Source organism: Heterodontus francisci, chromosome 18 (genome assembly GCF_036365525.1).
Source record: "Heterodontus francisci isolate sHetFra1 chromosome 18, sHetFra1.hap1, whole genome shotgun sequence".
Classification (NCBI taxonomy): Eukaryota; Metazoa; Chordata; class Chondrichthyes; order Heterodontiformes; family Heterodontidae; genus Heterodontus; species Heterodontus francisci.
The window spans coordinates 47,298,506-47,316,166 of NC_090388.1; the positions used below are offsets into that span (position 1 = coordinate 47,298,506).

Consider the following 17,661-nt stretch of genomic DNA (forward strand, 5'->3'; position numbering starts at 1 on the left):
GGAAATCCCCGAGGAAATTCACCAGAAATGATATGTGAAAACAGGCTTTGCAACTTAAAGTGCAGTGTGCCCAACATTCCTCTCCTAATATTCTCCTTTGTTCTTTAGTGTCCCATGATCGTGTTTCTTTTTCCATGCTGCTTACTATTTTCTTCCATTCTCCATGCAGTCTCACGATCTTGCTTTTTAATCTTTGCTTTCTGATGACGTCCTTCCTTCTGCCATGCTGTCCATAAATTTGATTTGTATTCCTCGGTTTCCCAGATCTAGTTCCTCAGTCAATATTATCCCATATTCTCACTCTTTCATCTGTGCTGTCTCATGATCTCATTCTTTATTCCATGGTATCTTTGATCTTGTTTTTGTCGCTTGCTCTCTCATGATATTGTTATTTATTCCATTCTAGCTTAGGCACCCTTACCTCTGAGTCAGAAGGTTTGTGGGTTCTAGGACTTAAGCACAAAAATCCAGGCTAATACTCCAGGGCAGTACTGAAGGAGTGCTGCACTGTTGGAGGTACCGCCTTTCGGATGAAATGCTAAATCGAGGCCCTGTCTGTCTTCGCAGGAGGATGCAAAAGATCACATCGCACTATTTTGGAGAAGAGCAGGGGAGTTATCCCTGGTGTCCTGGCCAATAATATCCCTCAATCAACATCACAACAATAACAGATAATCTGGTCATTATTATATTGCTGTTTGTGGGAGTTTGCTGTCCACAAATTGGCTCCTGTGTTTCCTACATTACAACAGTGATTACAATTCAAAAGTACTTCATTGCTGTAAAGTGCTTTAGGACGTCCTGTGGTCATGAAAGGTGCAATATAAATAAATACAAGTCATTATTTTTATTTTTCCATGACCTTATTCCTTGATCTATGCTGTCTCACACTCTTATATCTGATTCTATGCTATCTCACCTGTGTTTCTTTGCAGTCTTCTGTCCTCATATTTTTTGTGCCTGTTTCATGCTTTCTTATATTCTCAACACCCATTTCAGTTTTATTCATTCCCTAATGTGTTTGTGCCTTGTTTTGTTATATTTTTGGTTCTCTCTCTACGCTTTCTTATGTTATTCTGGCTGCTGGCAATGTTTGTGCTGTAGCAGATGTTAGATCCATTGCAGTGTGAACTTTGTTTTTTTCTTACAGAGACCCAGTCATCATTTAGATGGTTTAATTTGTATTTTTTTGCACAAGCACCACTGAAATGTTTTGCTAACCACTTTTCAGTTAGTACTGTTGCTTCTAAAATCTTTGTTGTTGCAAACATATGCACAGCCCTTGACAAAATGATGGCACGGACACCAGAGTCTGCTCCACCCATGTGTCCTGCCCACATGCCTTCCTTCAAGATTGGACCAAGCTAACTGCCATTCTTAACAATTGATTTGAAAACCTTGGGAGCAATGTGTTGTTTTCTGATGACCTCATTCCTTCTGCCATGCTGCCCATAATTTTGATTGGCGTTTCTCGCTGTCCCATCTTCATCTCGAAAATCTTTTGCCCTGTAAGTTGCTGGAATTGCAACTGATAATGGTATGGTTAGGGCAATGTGGCATTTGGGACCTTAGTGAAAAATTAGAGCAACAGTCTATCTTCTTAACCAATGAGATTTAAGGACTGAAAGAGATTGAGAAAGAAACAAAGGACAACAGAGAAGAAGGGTGAATTACAGTCAAATCAGGTACAGAAAGAGAAATAAAGTGAGGGTCAAATGGAGCCAAAATCAAAGCAACCGATGGTCACCCAACACGGCGGGGTTCTGCGGGAAAATGGCCCTTCATTGAGCCTTTATTTGTCTTAATTGGCTGCCTGCCTCCAGTCGCTGGGCAGCCAAGCCGCTGTTATTCCCGTCACTGGGAAACTTCCCTGGCGGCGGAACTGCATCGGGAGGCCATCCTGAAGTGGTTCCCTGGCATTTTACCGGCCGTCCCGCTTCCTAGCCCACCACCCAGGGACCGATAAAATTCCACCCTATGTAAATCAGTGCGAATCTCCAGGCCGAATTTACAACAAGCAGGAATGAGACACAATAGTTTAAATTTATCCTTTTTTGGGTCAGATGGGTTGATTGGCATTGCATTCACGATTATCACGTTAGTCGTTGGGTAGTACAGAACTTGAGAATTGCTGAAAATAAAGACATGTTGTCGAAGCTTTTCGCCTTGCACTCATCAGGACAATATGCAAGAATAACCAATGTAAGGGAAAACAACAACTTATCCTGCATGAGAAGAGAGTGCTGACTGGTTGGCAAGTGAACTCTGATTGGTAAAAGCGTTGCCATGGGGAATGCACCAGTTTACGGTGACTGGCAGTTAACTACCAAGCTTTGTTTGAAATTTAAACCAGGCAACTTGACTCTGATTGGTCAAGGCATTGCCCTGAGGAATGAACCAGCGAATGTCAGTCACTTATTTTGTTCAACTGAAACAGGCGCAATGTGAGTACACATTCTTTCTTGATATATGAATTTCAATGCCAGTGTGATGCTAGGTATATAGGCTGTACATCCCAAAGACTGGCAGATCGTATCAAACATCATGTTCCTTCCGCTGTTTGCAACGGGTAAGGTACAGGCCGTACCCAACCAGCCTGTGCTTGCAAAACTCAAAGCACAGTGTCCAAGATTAGATGTGATTCCGCAATTGTACAACATTTGCTAAATAATCCACAACATGCTAAGAATTATGCTGACAACCAATTTAAGATTGTCGGTAGAGCTCGCAGTGTGGTGCATTTGTGCGTACTGGAAGCTGCATATATTAATACACAGGGCCCTGTTCTTCGTAGACAGAAAGAACATGTACACTCATTGCACCTGTTTCAGCTGAACAAAATATATAGCAGCCATTCACTGGTTCATTCCACAGGTCACTACCTTGACCAATCAGAGTCAAGCTGCCTGGTTTAAATTTCAAACAAAGCTTGGTAGTTAACTGTCAGTCACCATAAATTGGTGCATTCTCCATGGCAACACCTCTACCAATCAGAGTTCACTTGCCAACCAATCAGCACTCTTTTCTCATGCAGTATAAGTTGTTGTTTTCCCTTACATTGGTTATTCTTGCGTTTTGTCCTGATGAGTGCAAGATGATAAACTTCGACAACATGTCTCTATTTTCAGCAATTCTCAATTAGCACATTGTTAGAAGGGTGCTTATTGTTATAAGTACCATTCTAACTTTCTGTGGTGAGTTTAATTCAAGTTTAATGTGCACATCCAGCACAAATAATGGGGAGGATGAGGGTGAGATGCTGATTGTATGAGGCAAACGGTGCAGCGGTGTAAATTGACCAGCAAGTTATGGCAATTTGCAACTCAGTGTTTTTCCTTGAGCTGACATTGCTGACTGATATGTACATTAATAACGGCTTCGATCGTGAACTAATCTTTATTCTTCCAGCAAGATTTCGGCCTATATGATTTATTGGTTGACAAACATTCTGGTTGAGTCCCACCACAATTCTCAGCTAAAGACATTGCATTGGTAAGGCTATAAAAAGTGAATTGCTTCATTTTTGTTTTTATCGCTCTCCTAATTCACTTCTGTTCTCCACAATAATTCACTTCTAATTCCATGGTCCTGCTCCTTCATCTTAGTTTCTTCCACACTTTGCTCATTTACTCTCTCTCTTCACTTAAATCTCTTTCCATCTTCATTTCTGCCTTCACTCTCCACTTCTGTTTCTCTTGTTCTCGTCCTCATTTTTGACTCTCTCCTCCCTCATTTTCACCAATTTAACATGTCCCTCCATTTTGTCCCTCTGCTTTCCAACATTGTTCTCTTTTTTGCCTTTTCACTCAACTTATTGCAGCATTACAGCTTTCATGTGGAGAGCACGATGAGGAAGATGAAGGAGCTGGTTAGGTCTCAAGTAACCAGGAAGGATGACTTTAAATAGAGCTTGGGAAACAGGTATTTATATTGAGCACAGACAGTGAGGCTTTAAAAAGAGCATGGGGAGTGGAACTTTCAAGAAAGCAGGATACAAAATGTCATGCGGGCCCCCACCTGCCAAGAATGAGTCACATTAATTTCGCAACATGGATATTAAATTTCAAATTGCTGCTGTAAAGAAGAGAAGGCCTGTTACAAGGCGTTACCAGGACCCTGGCTGGAAAGGCATTTTTGCATATTAACAGACAGTATTTGGAGACAAAGGACCATTCCCTGACCCACACAATACACAAAGCCAGAAGTGGTTATACCAGTGGCCAACTGGGGGAGTTTTAAATTGTAGAGATAGTGTTTGAACTGGCAGAAAGCTCTTTGGCTCCTGGATTGAAAAGACCTCTCCTGGCTGGCTCGCCACATCCTCTCCTGTCTGCTCTCATCTCTTTCTCAAGGAACTCCAAAAACTGACTGAAGACACATGAACCCCAAGAAAGAAAAGTCGCCAACAGCGAACAAGGTTTAAGAAGAATACTGGGCCTCAACGAAAAGTAAGAACTACCTACAATCAAGGACTATACAGTGTGCTCGAAGAACCGTAACAACTCTTCAGATATTGCCTCAAACTTTTCCACTTTATTTCTTCTGCTCTTTTCTGACTCTATTTGCATGTGTGTATCACATATGCATGCTAGTGTAGGTGCATCATGTATCCGTAGGCGTCAACCGAATTAGAATTTAAGTTTAAGTTTAATAAAATTTCACCTTTCTTCTTCAAACCTAAGAAAGCCTGTTTGTGCTCGTTTCTTTACTTTATAATTGGAAAGCAGTGAACAAGGATTCACCAAGAGGGAGCTTAAAAAATGGTGTGTTTAAAATTAAATCCTGGCAAGACCAGGTGAAGGCTGAAAGGGAACCCTAAACCTCTTTCCCACCTGGTCGTAACAAAAAGCAAAGAAAAAAATACATTTTGGGGTGGAAATTGGACCTCACTGCACCCATTTTACTTGTGTGAAACAAGTGCAACAAGGGCTAATTTTAGGGAGCAATGCTCCACTTCCAAAGTGCACCTTAAAGATCTCTGTCCTGATATTAGGTCTGGCCTTTTAACAGGTGCCTCTGGCAGCTTTCTCAGATTGGCATCTGTCATGTTAGGCCCCCATCTGCCAAGAATGAGGCACATTAATTTTGTCATGAACATTGATTTTAAACTGTAATTGGAGTGAGGGGAGGACTTGTTGAACAAATCGGCCATGGCTGGAAGGGACTTTGCATATTGGCAGACTGTGTTTGGAAGGACAAAGCAGCCATTCCCTGACATTCAACCCACAAAGGACTTTTGATCACCAGACGTTGAAGATGGGCGAGCTCGCATTCCAGGTTGACTGCTAAGAAGGCTGAATACACAAATGGACATGGTCAAACCAGCTAGTCACATGACTAAGCTGCTGGACAACCTGAGTTTTTTGAATTTGTACAAACAGTTTGAGGAGAAAGTCTGTTTGTTCCTGAGCTGAGATGATCTCTATCCTGTCTGCTCCCATCTCTTTCTCACAAGCCTTTGAATCAACTGATGAACTATAAGGGACCCCCGCCAAGAACAAAAGGGGGCAGGCAGGCACAAGGTTAGGAAAAGATTAGACATGGAAGGGACAAAAGTGACCAACAGGGCAGGTTAAAGGAAGTCCAGGAGGAATCCTGGATGAAAACCCTTACTGTCCGGTCAGCCAACCCTGAAAAATGTGAAAGGTTAGACTGCAGATCGTCCTATGTAAATGTAGACACTGGAAGCACTCCACCAGAGTTGCTAACAGCATTTACAGAAACCAGCAGAGACAAAGACCTCTAGGGGACAGAGAAACCATGAGGGTGATACCTCACCTCGCCAAAGTGCCACACGGGAGTGCAGTAGAGTCTGTATAAATACCTTCAGGCAGGCGTGTCCTCTGGGACAAAGGGGAGACAAGCAAAGGATCCTCCCCCACCATCAGAAAAAAAGCAAACCACCCATCCCCTGAAGTCAAAAGCCTTTGCATGACTCAGCAAAGCACTGAAAGAAAGTTCAGGATAGACCCGCTCACTACTGACTCTTTAAAAAAAAATTACCTCAGGAGGAACAAAGACCCTAGGCAGCCATGGAAATGGGCAAGCGGAAGAGTAACTTGCCTAAAAAAAAGAACCACATGTTTATTGGGATGCCAAAAAGGAGCACTGGCACCAAGAGAAGACAGTTTTAATAAGTTTTAGGATTTGTGAATGAATGAGAGAAATGCATGTTTTTTTATCTGTATCTTATAATTTTCTCGATCCTTTTAGTGAAATGCGCCTTTCCTCAAATGACATTTCATTCCATTGGGTGTAGAGGTGTCATGCTTAGCCCCCATGTGCCAAAAATGAGGCTCATTAATTTTGTCATGAACATTAATTTTTAAACTGTTACTGGAGTGAGGAACACTTGTTAAACAGATCAGCCGTGGTTGGAAAATACATTTTCCTATTAACAGACAGTATTTGGAAGGACAAAGCAGCAATTCCCTGATATTCAACCCACAATGGACTTTTGATCACCAGACGTTGAAGGTGGGGGAGCTCGCATTCCAGGTTGACTGCTAAGATGGCCGAATATACAAACGGACATGGTGAAACCAGCTAGTCACATGATTAACTTGCTGGGCAACCTGAGTTTTTTGAATTCGTACAAACAGTTTGGGCAGAAAGCTGTTTGCTCCTGGACTGAGAAGATCTCCTCCTGTCTGATCCTATCTCTTTCTCACAAGCCTCTGAATCCACTGAAGACACATGAACCCCAAGAGAGAAATGTCTCCTACAGCGAACAAAGTTTAAGAAGAATACTGGGCCCCAACAATAAACAAGGTCTACTTACAATCAAGGACTCAACAGTGAGCTCGAAGAACTGTAACAACAACTCTTCAGATATTGCCTCAAACGTTTCTACTTTATTTTTCGTCTGCACTTTTCTGTCTCTATTTGCATGTGTGTATCATGTATGCATGCTAGGGTGGGCGCGTCGTGTATCTGTAGGCGTTAACTGAATTAGAGTTTAAGTTTAATAGTTTTATGCTGGTTTCTTTGCCTTATAATTGGAAAGCAGTGAACAAAGATTCACCAAGGGGGAGCTAAAAACACAGTGTGTTTAAAATTAAACCCTGTTGCAGTAAGACCAGGTGAAGGCTGAAAGGGAACCCTAGACCTCTTTCTCATCTGGTCATAACAGCATCAGACAAATTTGATATGTACGTGCAATAATTTAGCCGAGTCCCTTCAGAAATCCTCAACATCTGCTGAGATCTAGACAGAGGCTGCTAACAAAAGTGAAGTTTTTAAATTTCAAAATTCGCTCCTTTAGATCCAGGAGGAGTAGGAATGCTCCCTCGATGCTACATTACTCCTAATAGCCACCCCCCACCCCCCAACCCACATTGCCGCTCTATATTTAAAGGAGTGATACATTTTCATTTTGGCCCAGAGAAGGAATGATCCCACAGGAAGCAGCCCACAAAAATCCAGTGGCCACTGTGGCGTGGATTTCCCCTTTCCTGATGCTAGTTTGTGTCTGGCGTCAAGTCAGGGCCCGGTGTCATCAAACAGGGTAGGCAGTCAATCACATTGAAGTATTCTCACAGAAAACAAGCAAATAAAAAAATGATAGACAATGGAGAGAGGCACATGAGAAGGGAAGACAGAATGAGAGAAAAAAGCAAGGAAAGGAGAGAGAAAGAAAAGGGGGCAGAGAGAAAGGAGATGCTGGCATGGAGAAGGAGATGAAGACCTTGAAAGAGGGGCAACTAGAGGGTAAAATCTCCTCCCTTACCTCACATAACAGCTTGGGATACATCTCATCTGGATGTGGGGATTTATCCACTTTTAAGCCTGCTAAAACAACTAATACTTCCTCCCTTTCAATGCTAATATGTTCAAGTGTATCAAAATCCCCCTCGCTGATCTCTACACCTACATCGTCCCTCTCCATAGCGAACACAGATGAAAAGTAATCATTTAAAACCTCACCTATGTCCTCCAGCTCCACACACAGATTGCCACTTTGGTCCCAAATGGGCCCTACTCTTTCCCTGGTTATCCTCTTGCCCTTAATATACTTAGGAAACGCCTTAGGATTTTCCTTTATCTTGCCCGCCAGTGTTTTTTCATGTCCCCTCTTCACTCTCCTAATTACTTTTTTAAGTACTCCCCTATACTTTCTATACTCCTCTAATGCCTCCGCTGTTTTCAGCGCACTCAATCTGCCATAAGCCTCCTTTTTTTTCCTGATCCAATCCTCTATATCCCTTGACAACCAGGGACTTGTTGATCATAACCTTCACCTTCATGCGTACATATTGGCTCTGAACTCTCACTATTTCTTCTTTGAATGATTCCTACTGTAGACTTTCCTACAAGTAGCTGCTCCCAGTCCACTTTGGCCAGATCCAATTTTATCATTTTGAAATCGGCCTTCCCCCAATTCAGTACCATTATTTCTGGTCCATCTTTGATATTTCCTCCTCTTTCTTTTCCACAAAATATAGAAGATTTTCTCTGAACATTTTTGCTCATTTTTATTTTTCAATTTATTTTCCTGTATGCACCAATTCCAAACACACTTAAAACATATGGAAGCAATTACATTATTTTCCTCTCCTGCTGTGTCTTACTCTGGCGTGCATTTTGAAAATACTATTGCAACCTTATATTCCATCATTTAATGCTTCTCTGCCGAGTTTTTACCCTCTAGTTGCCCCTCTTTCTCAGTCTTCATCTCCTTCTCCGTGCCAGCATCTCCTCTCTCTCTGTCCCCTTTTCTTTCACTCTCCTTTCCTTGCTTTTTTCTCTCATTCTGTCTTCCCCTCTCACGTGCCTCTTTCCATTGTCTATCATTTTTTTTTCTGCTTTTTTCCCCTGACCAGCAATTAGTATGTGCAGGTTTGATCAATATTATATATTCTTTCAGAGGCATTTAGTAGGCATAAAAGGAGCTATTTAGGAACATAGGAGCAGAAGTAGACCATTCAGCCCATCAAGCCTGCTCCGCCATTCAATTAGATCATGGCTGATCATTTACCTCAACGTCACTTTCCCACTCTATCCCCATATCCCTTGATGTCATTAGTATCCAGATATCAATCGATTTCTGTCTTGAACATGCTCAATGACTGAGCTTCCACAGCCCTCTGGGGTCGTGAATTCCAAAGATTCACCACCCTCTGAGTGAAGAAATTCCTCCTCACCTCAGTCTTAAATCGCCTACCCCTTATTCTGTGATTGTGTCCCCTGGCTCCAAACTCACCAGCCAGGGGAAACATCCTATCTAAATCCACCCTGTCATGCCCTGTAGGAATTTTGTACGTTTCAATGAGATCATCTCTCATTCTCCGAACTCTAGAGAATACAGGCCCAGTTTCCTCAATATCTCCTCATAAAACAATCCCGCCATTCCAGGGATTAGTCTGGTGAACCTCCTTTGCACTCCCTCTATAGCAAGTATATCTTTCCTTAGATGAGGAAACTAAAACTATACACAATACTCCAGGTGTGGTCTCACCAAGGCTCTATTCAATTGCAGCAAGACTTCTTTACTCCTGTGCTCAAAACCCCTTGTGATGAGGGCCAACATACCATTTGCCTTCCTAATTGCTTGCTGCAGTTGTATGCTTGCTTTTAGTGACTCATGAACAAGGACACCCAGATCCCTTTGGACATCAACACTTCCCAACTCTCACCATTTACGAAATATTCTATCTTTCTGTTTTTTCTACCAAAGTGGATAACTTCACACTTATTTATATACACTATAGTACATGGCATGAAGCATATGCTTTTTGGAACACCAGCTTTGGTGAAGACTATTGTCATTTTAAATCTGGTGATGCATTTCTCACTTCTGCTTTGGAATACCAGCATCAGGAAAATTATCCTCTTATTTGTATTTGGCACAGTTCACAGAGCGCGAGAGGAAGTATTAAGGGGTTTAACATTTTTGAAAGTGGATAAATCCGCAGGCTTGAATGAAATGTATCTTAGGCTGTTAAGAGAAACAAGAGAAGAAATCTCAGAGGATCTGACCATCATTTTCCAATCCTGTCTGGCTGCAGGCATGGTACCAGAGGACTGGAGGTCAGCTAATGTTGTACCATTATTTTAAAAGGGAGAAAGGGATAGAGCAAGTAATTACAGGCCAGTCAGACTGTGGGTCAGCCTCAGTGGTGGGAAAATAATTGGAAAAATTTCTGAGGGATAGGATAAATCTTAATTTAGAAAGACACGGATTAATCAAAGACAGCACTGATTTGTTAAGGGAAGGTCGTATCTGACTAACATGATTTAAGTTTTTGAGGGACTAACAAGGAATGTTGATGAGGGTAGTGCATTTGATGTAGTTCATATGGATTCGGGCAAGGCTTTTGATAAGGGCCCACATGATAGACTGGTCACCAAAATAAAAGCCCATGGGATTCAAGGCAAAGTGGCAAGTTGGATTCAAAATTGATTCAGAGGCAGGAATCAAAGGGTAATGGTTGATGGGTGCTTTTGTGACTGGAAGGCTGTTTCCAGTGGGGTTCCGCAGGCTCAGTATTAGGTCTTTGGCTTTTTGTGTTATAAAATAATGATTTGGACTAGAATGTAGGGGGTATGATTAAGAAGTTTTCAGATAATACAAAAATTGGCCAAGTGATTGATAATGAAGAAAAAAGCTGCAGACTGCAGGAAAATATCAATGGACTCGTCAGGTGGGCGGAACTGCAGCAAACCTGGAGAATTGTGAGATAATGCATTTGGGGAAGGCTAACAAAGCAAGGAAATACATAATAAATGCTAGGATACTGAGAAGTATAAAGGAATAGAGGGACATTGGATTGCATGTCCACAGATCCCTGAAGTGGCTGAACAGGTAGATAAGGTGGTCAAGAAGGCACATGGGATACTTGCCTTTATTAACCAGGGCATAGAATCTAAGAGCAGCGAGGTTACTCTGGAACTGTATAAAACACCAGCTATACCACAGCTGGTGTACTGCATACAGTTCCGGTTACCACACTATAGGAAAGATGTGATTGTAACTAGAGAAAGTACAGAGAAGATTTACGAGGATGTTACCTGGACTGGAGAATTTTAGTTATAAGGAAAGATTGGATAGGCTAGTGTTGTTTTCTTTGGAACAGAGGAGGCTGAGTGAAGACCTAATTGAAGTGTAAAAATTTTGAGGGGTCTGGATAGAGTGGAAAGGAAGGCCCTATTCCCCTTGGTTGAGGGTTCCATAACTGGGGGCACAGATTTAGCTAAGAGGTTTAGAGAGGATTCGAGGGGAAATCTTTTCACCCAGAGGATGGTGGGGATCTGGAACTCATTGCCTGAAAGTGGGGGAGTGACAGAAACCCTCATAACATTTAAAAAGTACTTGGATATGCACTTGAAGTGCTGTAACTTACAAGGCTACAGTCCAAGAACTGCAAAGTGGGATTGGGCTGGATGGCTCTTTGACAGCTGCCATGGACACAATGGGCTGAATGGCCTCCTTCTCTGCTGTAATTTTCTATGATTCTCATAAAATATAAAAGCTATATAATCATAGAAATGAGAGAATTAAAACTGGTGTTAGGCCTCCATTAATATGGTCCCATAACCATCTGTTTTGAAACGCATGAGATCAACATAAAATGACTCAATCTTAGAGATTTCTCTCCCTCCCAGAGGTGAAGCTCCAAGCCTCTGAATCACATCTGCCTCTGATTGGGAGCTTATTGGATAGGATAGTTGTTCTTTCTGTGAGAGAGGGTTAACACTTGTGCATCTGTTCTCCTCACCACACTTCCCTAGGTGATCTGGATCTTCAGTGTTTACATGAGTTTGCAGTCTTGATACATGAACTTAAAGGAATCAAAGGAGTGAAAGTATTCTATCCTTAACAGCTGAATATTTGCAGTGCACAAAGGTGACTCACCTAGACTTAATAGATCAATGAAACTAAAACCCTGAGAGATATGTTTGCAATGTCACAGATCAACATCTTCATTCAGTTAGACACATGTAATTAACTATTAATTCATAATTAATTGTACAGTAAGTGGCCTATGAGATGATTCCTAATTAAAACCGAGTCTCTCCTGGCAATGATTTTGAACTTTATAAGAGCCAATGGCTTTGTATGTTGTTGCTGGTAGAACTTCAATTAGTGACCAGTTGTCTTTTAACTTCAACACATCTAAACTCTGTTTCCTAGTAATTTTCTTTTCTTTTCTACATTCAGGCCATGTCAGAGCTAACTACACATCAGAGGAAAATGATGGAAAATTCAACAGAGACAAATGCATCTCTCAGCAACCTAACCGGCTTGTTTGATACTGAAAGAGGGAGTTCTTACAAAACGGTCGAAGTGGTCTTCATTGTGATTGTGGCAGGATCTTTAAGCTTGGTGACCATTATTGGAAACATTCTGGTCATGGTTTCTATCAAAGTAAACAGACAATTACAAACTATTAACAATTACTTTATTTTCAGCTTAGCCTGTGCTGATTTGATTATTGGTGTTTTCTCTATGAACCTGTACACCATTTACATTGTAATTGGCTACTGGCCTATGGGCCCAGTGGTGTGTGATTTATGGCTTGCTCTAGATTATGTTGTCAGTAATGCCTCTGTCATGAACCTCCTTATCATCAGCTTTGACCGCTACTTCTGCGTGACAAAGCCCCTTAGCTACCCCGTGAAGAGAACAACTAAGATGGCGGGGATGATGATTGCAGCTGCTTGGGTGCTGTCGTTTATCCTGTGGGCTCCTGCCATTCTCTTCTGGCAGTTCATCGTAGGAGGGCGGACAGTTTCTGAGGGTGAGTGCTATGTACAGTTCTTCTCAAATCCAGCTGTGACTTTTGGCACTGCTATAGCTGCCTTCTATCTCCCTGTTATTATCATGACTATTTTGTATGTGCACATATCACGTGCCAGCAAGAGTCGAATAAAGAAGGATAAGAAGGAGCCTGAGTCCAGCAAGAGCACCATTTCTCCAAGTCTAGTGAAGGGCAAAATAATGAAACCGAATAATAACAACATATCGAATGCACCTGATGGGTTGCAGCACGTCAAAATGCAAAACGGCAAAATAACCGGTGGAATAACGACTGATAATTGTGGCCAAGGAGAGAAGGAGCTCTCCAATGAGTCAACTTCCCTCAGTGTGGTCCCATCAAACCAGAAGGAGGAAGAGGCGATCCAAGAGAGCACAAAGGTCTCCACTACACAAAGCCGTTTCAGGATGGATAACTCCAAACTCTCCTGCATAAAGATAGTTACCAAATCTCAAAAAAATGACTACTGTGGCACCACAGTAGAGATAGTGCCAGGTAGCAGCAGCAAGAATGGGAATGATAGAGAGATCAGAGCAGCCCATAAGATCATTAAAATGACCAAGACCCCTGCTAAAAAAAAGAGGGTAGCTGTAACCCGAGAGAGGAAGGTGACGAGGACCATTCTGGCTATTCTCCTGGCATTTATCATTACCTGGACCCCATATAATGTCATGGTGCTCATTAACACCTTCTGTTCAATCTGTGTCCCCAACACAGTCTGGACCATTGGATACTGGCTTTGTTACATCAATAGTACTATCAACCCAGCCTGCTACGCATTGTGTAATACTACCTTCAAGAAAACCTTCAAGCATCTTCTCTTGTGTCAGTATAAGAACATTGGTGCAACAAGATAAAAACAGCTACAAACACAACTGTATGAACATTTTATACATATTGATGATGGTGACTTTCATAATGTACATCCAAAAATGTATGTAAGTTATATGTTTATTGTGCCAGATTATGGTTCAAGTAGACATCTACTCTATGTAATATGATGGAAGCACATTTGAATTATATCCAATGAATCTGTAATGTCTGTTATAAATGAAGGGTGTGTTGATTATTTGAATGTATTTATAATTGAACTGGAAGATGAACTTGCCCAAAATTTAAGCATCAGAAAACATAGCATAACCTTGTTTAGAGGGGAATGTTCACTTTTGCAACATTACTCAATATAAAAGATATTAATGAGTCCCTACAGGGTAATATAACATCCAGTTTCTTCAAATCATACAATGCACATGGTGCTTCTAGTGTGTGTAGCCTCTGATACAATTTTTTTACAGTTCTGTTTGAGTAGTTTGAGTAGTCATGCATTATTTTGAAAAATACATGTGAGGAAAGAGAACAATTTCCATTTTAAACTGCAGACGGTTCTCCTGATCTTCTAATAATTCATAGTCATGTGGCCCAGGCTGATGCCAATGCACCAAATTGGTTCCTCTAATGAATTTCTGATTTTTATCAGCACTAAACTCTGCCCTCAAACTAATAGGAGCATAACCCTTGAGCTCAGTGTTCACTGAACATGAGTAACCCACTGCCTTTAGGTAAATTGAGCTTAATTAGAATCTGTAGATTCTCGGCAGGCCTCTGATGGTGGCAGAGAGCCTCATGTAAAGCAAAGTAAGTAATTTGGTAAAGTCTGCGTCACCAAATCCTAAATGCAAAATTGTAAAATTCTATTGTGTCCCTCCAACCATCAAGCCTGTTCTTAGGTCTCGATGTGTTTAGCTAAGTGAGTCAGGAGGGAACAGAGACCCTTACTCTCTAACATTAGGATGATGATAGATCACAGTATAGGAGATGTGCTTGCTATAAAGTGTAAAACAACAATGCGCAGTTATACAGCACCTGTAACGTAGAAAAACTTCACAAAGGAGTAATCAGAAGCAACAAAATGCCAAGAATTGATCCATTGATCTGAAAAAAATTATCAACCAAATCGCACTTTCTCAACCCAGAGTTGAAGATATACGTGGATAATATTTGGTCATTTTTTTGGGTGTTGGCTTTTAGTTTCTGGCATACCGACTGACATTCCAATGATAGTAGTTTGTAGTTTGGCTCATGTTTGGTGCAAGTAAAACATTTAACTAATGACTCTCCAGAGAAATGAATATGATCTAATGCATTTATAGTTAAAAACAGAAGAGCATAATGAACTGTTCTCCAAGGATCGGTGCCTCCTCTCCCTCAATGTTTGGGTGGACTACCATCTAAGTATGAATTTCAACAGAGCAAAATAGAGCAGATGCTGGAAATCTGAAATAAAAATAGGAAATGCTAGAAATACTCAGCAGGTCAGGCAGCACCAGTGGAGAGAGAAGCAGAGTTAATAGCAGAATTTTCCCAGCCTGTTAGCGGTGGGTTCAGGGGTGAGCAATGTTGCAAAGTCCTGGAAATTGACTTTGGGTCAGGTTCTCGACATGAACCCACTCTCTTCTGGCATACCCTGGGGCTGCATTGAAGACGAATGAGGAAAGCCCTTGGGTCAGTCAGGTAAATAACTAAGTGGTTGATGTAGCTAAGAAAGAAAGTAAGACCTGTTTTAACTGGATTTCTGGAATTCTGGATTTCCCAGCCCTGGAACCTGTTTCCTGACCTGCCAACACTCACCAGTGTCACTGAGGTGAGTCCACAGTTGAAAGAGCTTCTTCAGTTAAACTGACAAATTTGGAAAGCTTTAATCAGTTACACTGAAGGGCTCCAGCCATGGCCATTGAGAGGCTGCTGTTCAAAGCACTTCTCTGAGAGAGTGCTGACACTGCTAGACAGGTGAGTACCAACTTGTTGGAAGGCACCTTGCCTGTCTAGCACTTTACTCACCTTCAGCTGCACTTTCCTGTTGCCAGCCTTCAGCACGGCATGGGTGCAGCTTATGGAGCTCCACCAACTACCTATGATGAGGGGTTAGAGCAGAGGCCGTAACACTGTCAACTGCTCCAGCAGCAGCTGCACCAGCTGCCTTCTCCTCAGCCGAAAGCCCTTCCACAGGGCAGATGGGATGGACACCAAGATCCAGTTGGAAGGAAGCGAGACCCCCAACACAGGGGTCTACAGGCAGAAGATCAGCTATCTTGACATGTCTGAGCACCAGTGCTTCAGGAGGCTCAGGGTCTCACAGCAGGTCACTGGTAACATCTGCAGTCTCCTGGAACAAGACCTCCTTCCCACTGGATCTGGTGGGCATACATTGCCAATGGCCGAGAAGGTGCCTGTCACTAGAGAGGTACCCACCCCCTGGGTCTCTGCCTCTGCCCAAATTGTGTGCTCTCTTCTCCTGCAAGGAGAGAAAGCAGAGAGATATGAGTTCTCGTAATGACTTGTGTGAAGAGCAGTGAACGCCACCATTTGTGGAGGGTTGCTGTGAGGCATGGGTGCGAAAGGGCAATAGGCTGAGGGTGAGTGGTAGTGTTGGCTGTTCAGATGGGGATCTGAGGTGCCTTCAGAGAGAGGAATGAGCTGCAAGGTGTGTTCTGAGGAGTGCTGTTCAGAAAAATGATGTGAAAGTCAGTGTGGGGCTTGGCACCTGAAGGGTTACACTCATCTTTCCCATCCTCCTGAGGTCCTGGATCCTCTTGCTGCACTGTCTCCAGGTTGGAGGGACCACACTTCTGCTGCTGACTTCCTCAGTTACTCCCATCTACACCTGCTTGGTTGAAGAGGTTGTCTACTTGCTCTCGTCTTTGGTAGAGCTCACCCCACTGCAGTTCCTCATATCCCACAGCAGGACCTCCATGTTAGAGATTAACCTCCAGGTCTTCCCAGGTGTCCTTCCATTCCTGTGGTTGCTGCAGCCTCAAAAATCCAGGTGCTGGTGAGTCCTTGAAACTCATACTGCGGTACCTTTAATTAGAAATCCTTCCTTTGACAGAATGGACGTGCCATCTCACCTGCCCTCCCCAATTGGTCAGAGGGTCCGGAGGCAGGATGATAATTGGTTTGTTTTGGAAAAACAACAGCAGCTGGACATGCAAATCAGTGAGTTGGGTTCCTGTCTCCGGCAGGGACTAGGGTGAGAATATTCCACCCAACATTTCCAGTCTGTGGCCTTTCATGAGATATTCTGATGAGAAGTCATCGACTAAAAGGTTAACTCTATTTCTCTCTCCACAGATGCTGCCTGACCTCCTAGGTATGAATCTCATTTGTCTCAAAATACCTTTTTCCATTAGCTTTTAATGATGCCACCCATGCAACATTCATTGAGTCTCCTAAGTAAAGGCCAATTCCAAATGAACAACTCTCCTCTCACTGGGGTTTAATCTCAAATGGATGAATTTTCTTCAGTTAACAGCTGCTGAATTGCTAAGGGAACATCTTACCTTCTTAACTGACTTGGCTTTTCCAAAAATTGTATGCATATTTCAAAGTAGCCTGATATGCGAACAATCACAGTGTTATCACTCCAACCAACTTGCAATAGATTGGAATTTGAAATGCTCTGTGTTGCCAGTTTTCAGACATTACTAGATGAAGCATTTGTCACAGTGATGGAAGGATTGCACCATTGGGATGACAGGGGTGGACAAAGGAAATAAAACAGCTGTTCTTGTCCACCTTGATTCACAACAAAAGTCTCTGGTACCTGATCTCTGCTACACTAACAGTTTCTTGCAAACCACAGTTAGGAGAAAATTGCAATTCTTTGCAGCTGCCACTGAAGGAATTTTTTTTTAAGCCTCAATTGATCTGGAGTTTTAATTCTCACAAATGTCTGAAGAGCTTATTTTTTATGAGAAGCTACAGTAAGAGATCCAGTGCATTGTGTGCAGAAAAAAGGCTGTTACGATTTTAGTAAATGGATTTGAAAATGTGAACTTGATTAAAAAAGTCACACATAATTAGCCTTCTTCGATGAATTTTAGAACAGAAGAACTGTTCTGTGTTT

The 17,661-nt window shown here is 42.2% G+C and overlaps 1 protein-coding gene across 2 annotated transcripts in view; it reads left to right on the forward strand.

Annotated features, from left to right (window-relative positions):
- Window positions 1-13,615, forward strand: part of chrm2a (cholinergic receptor, muscarinic 2a) — a 96,828-nt gene extending 83,213 nt beyond the window's left edge. Inside the window, exons 1-2 of one of the 2 annotated variants that reach the window (XM_068050667.1) lie at window positions 12,049-12,056; window positions 12,262-13,615. In XM_068050667.1, the coding sequence (XP_067906768.1) occupies window positions 12,049-12,056; window positions 12,262-13,615 (1,362 nt within the window). Of the gene's footprint in view, window positions 1-12,048; window positions 12,057-12,160 lie in introns of those variants that run through there. The other variant, XM_068050666.1, reaches the window with a different exon arrangement.
- Window positions 13,616-17,661: the final 4,046 nt, after the last annotated feature.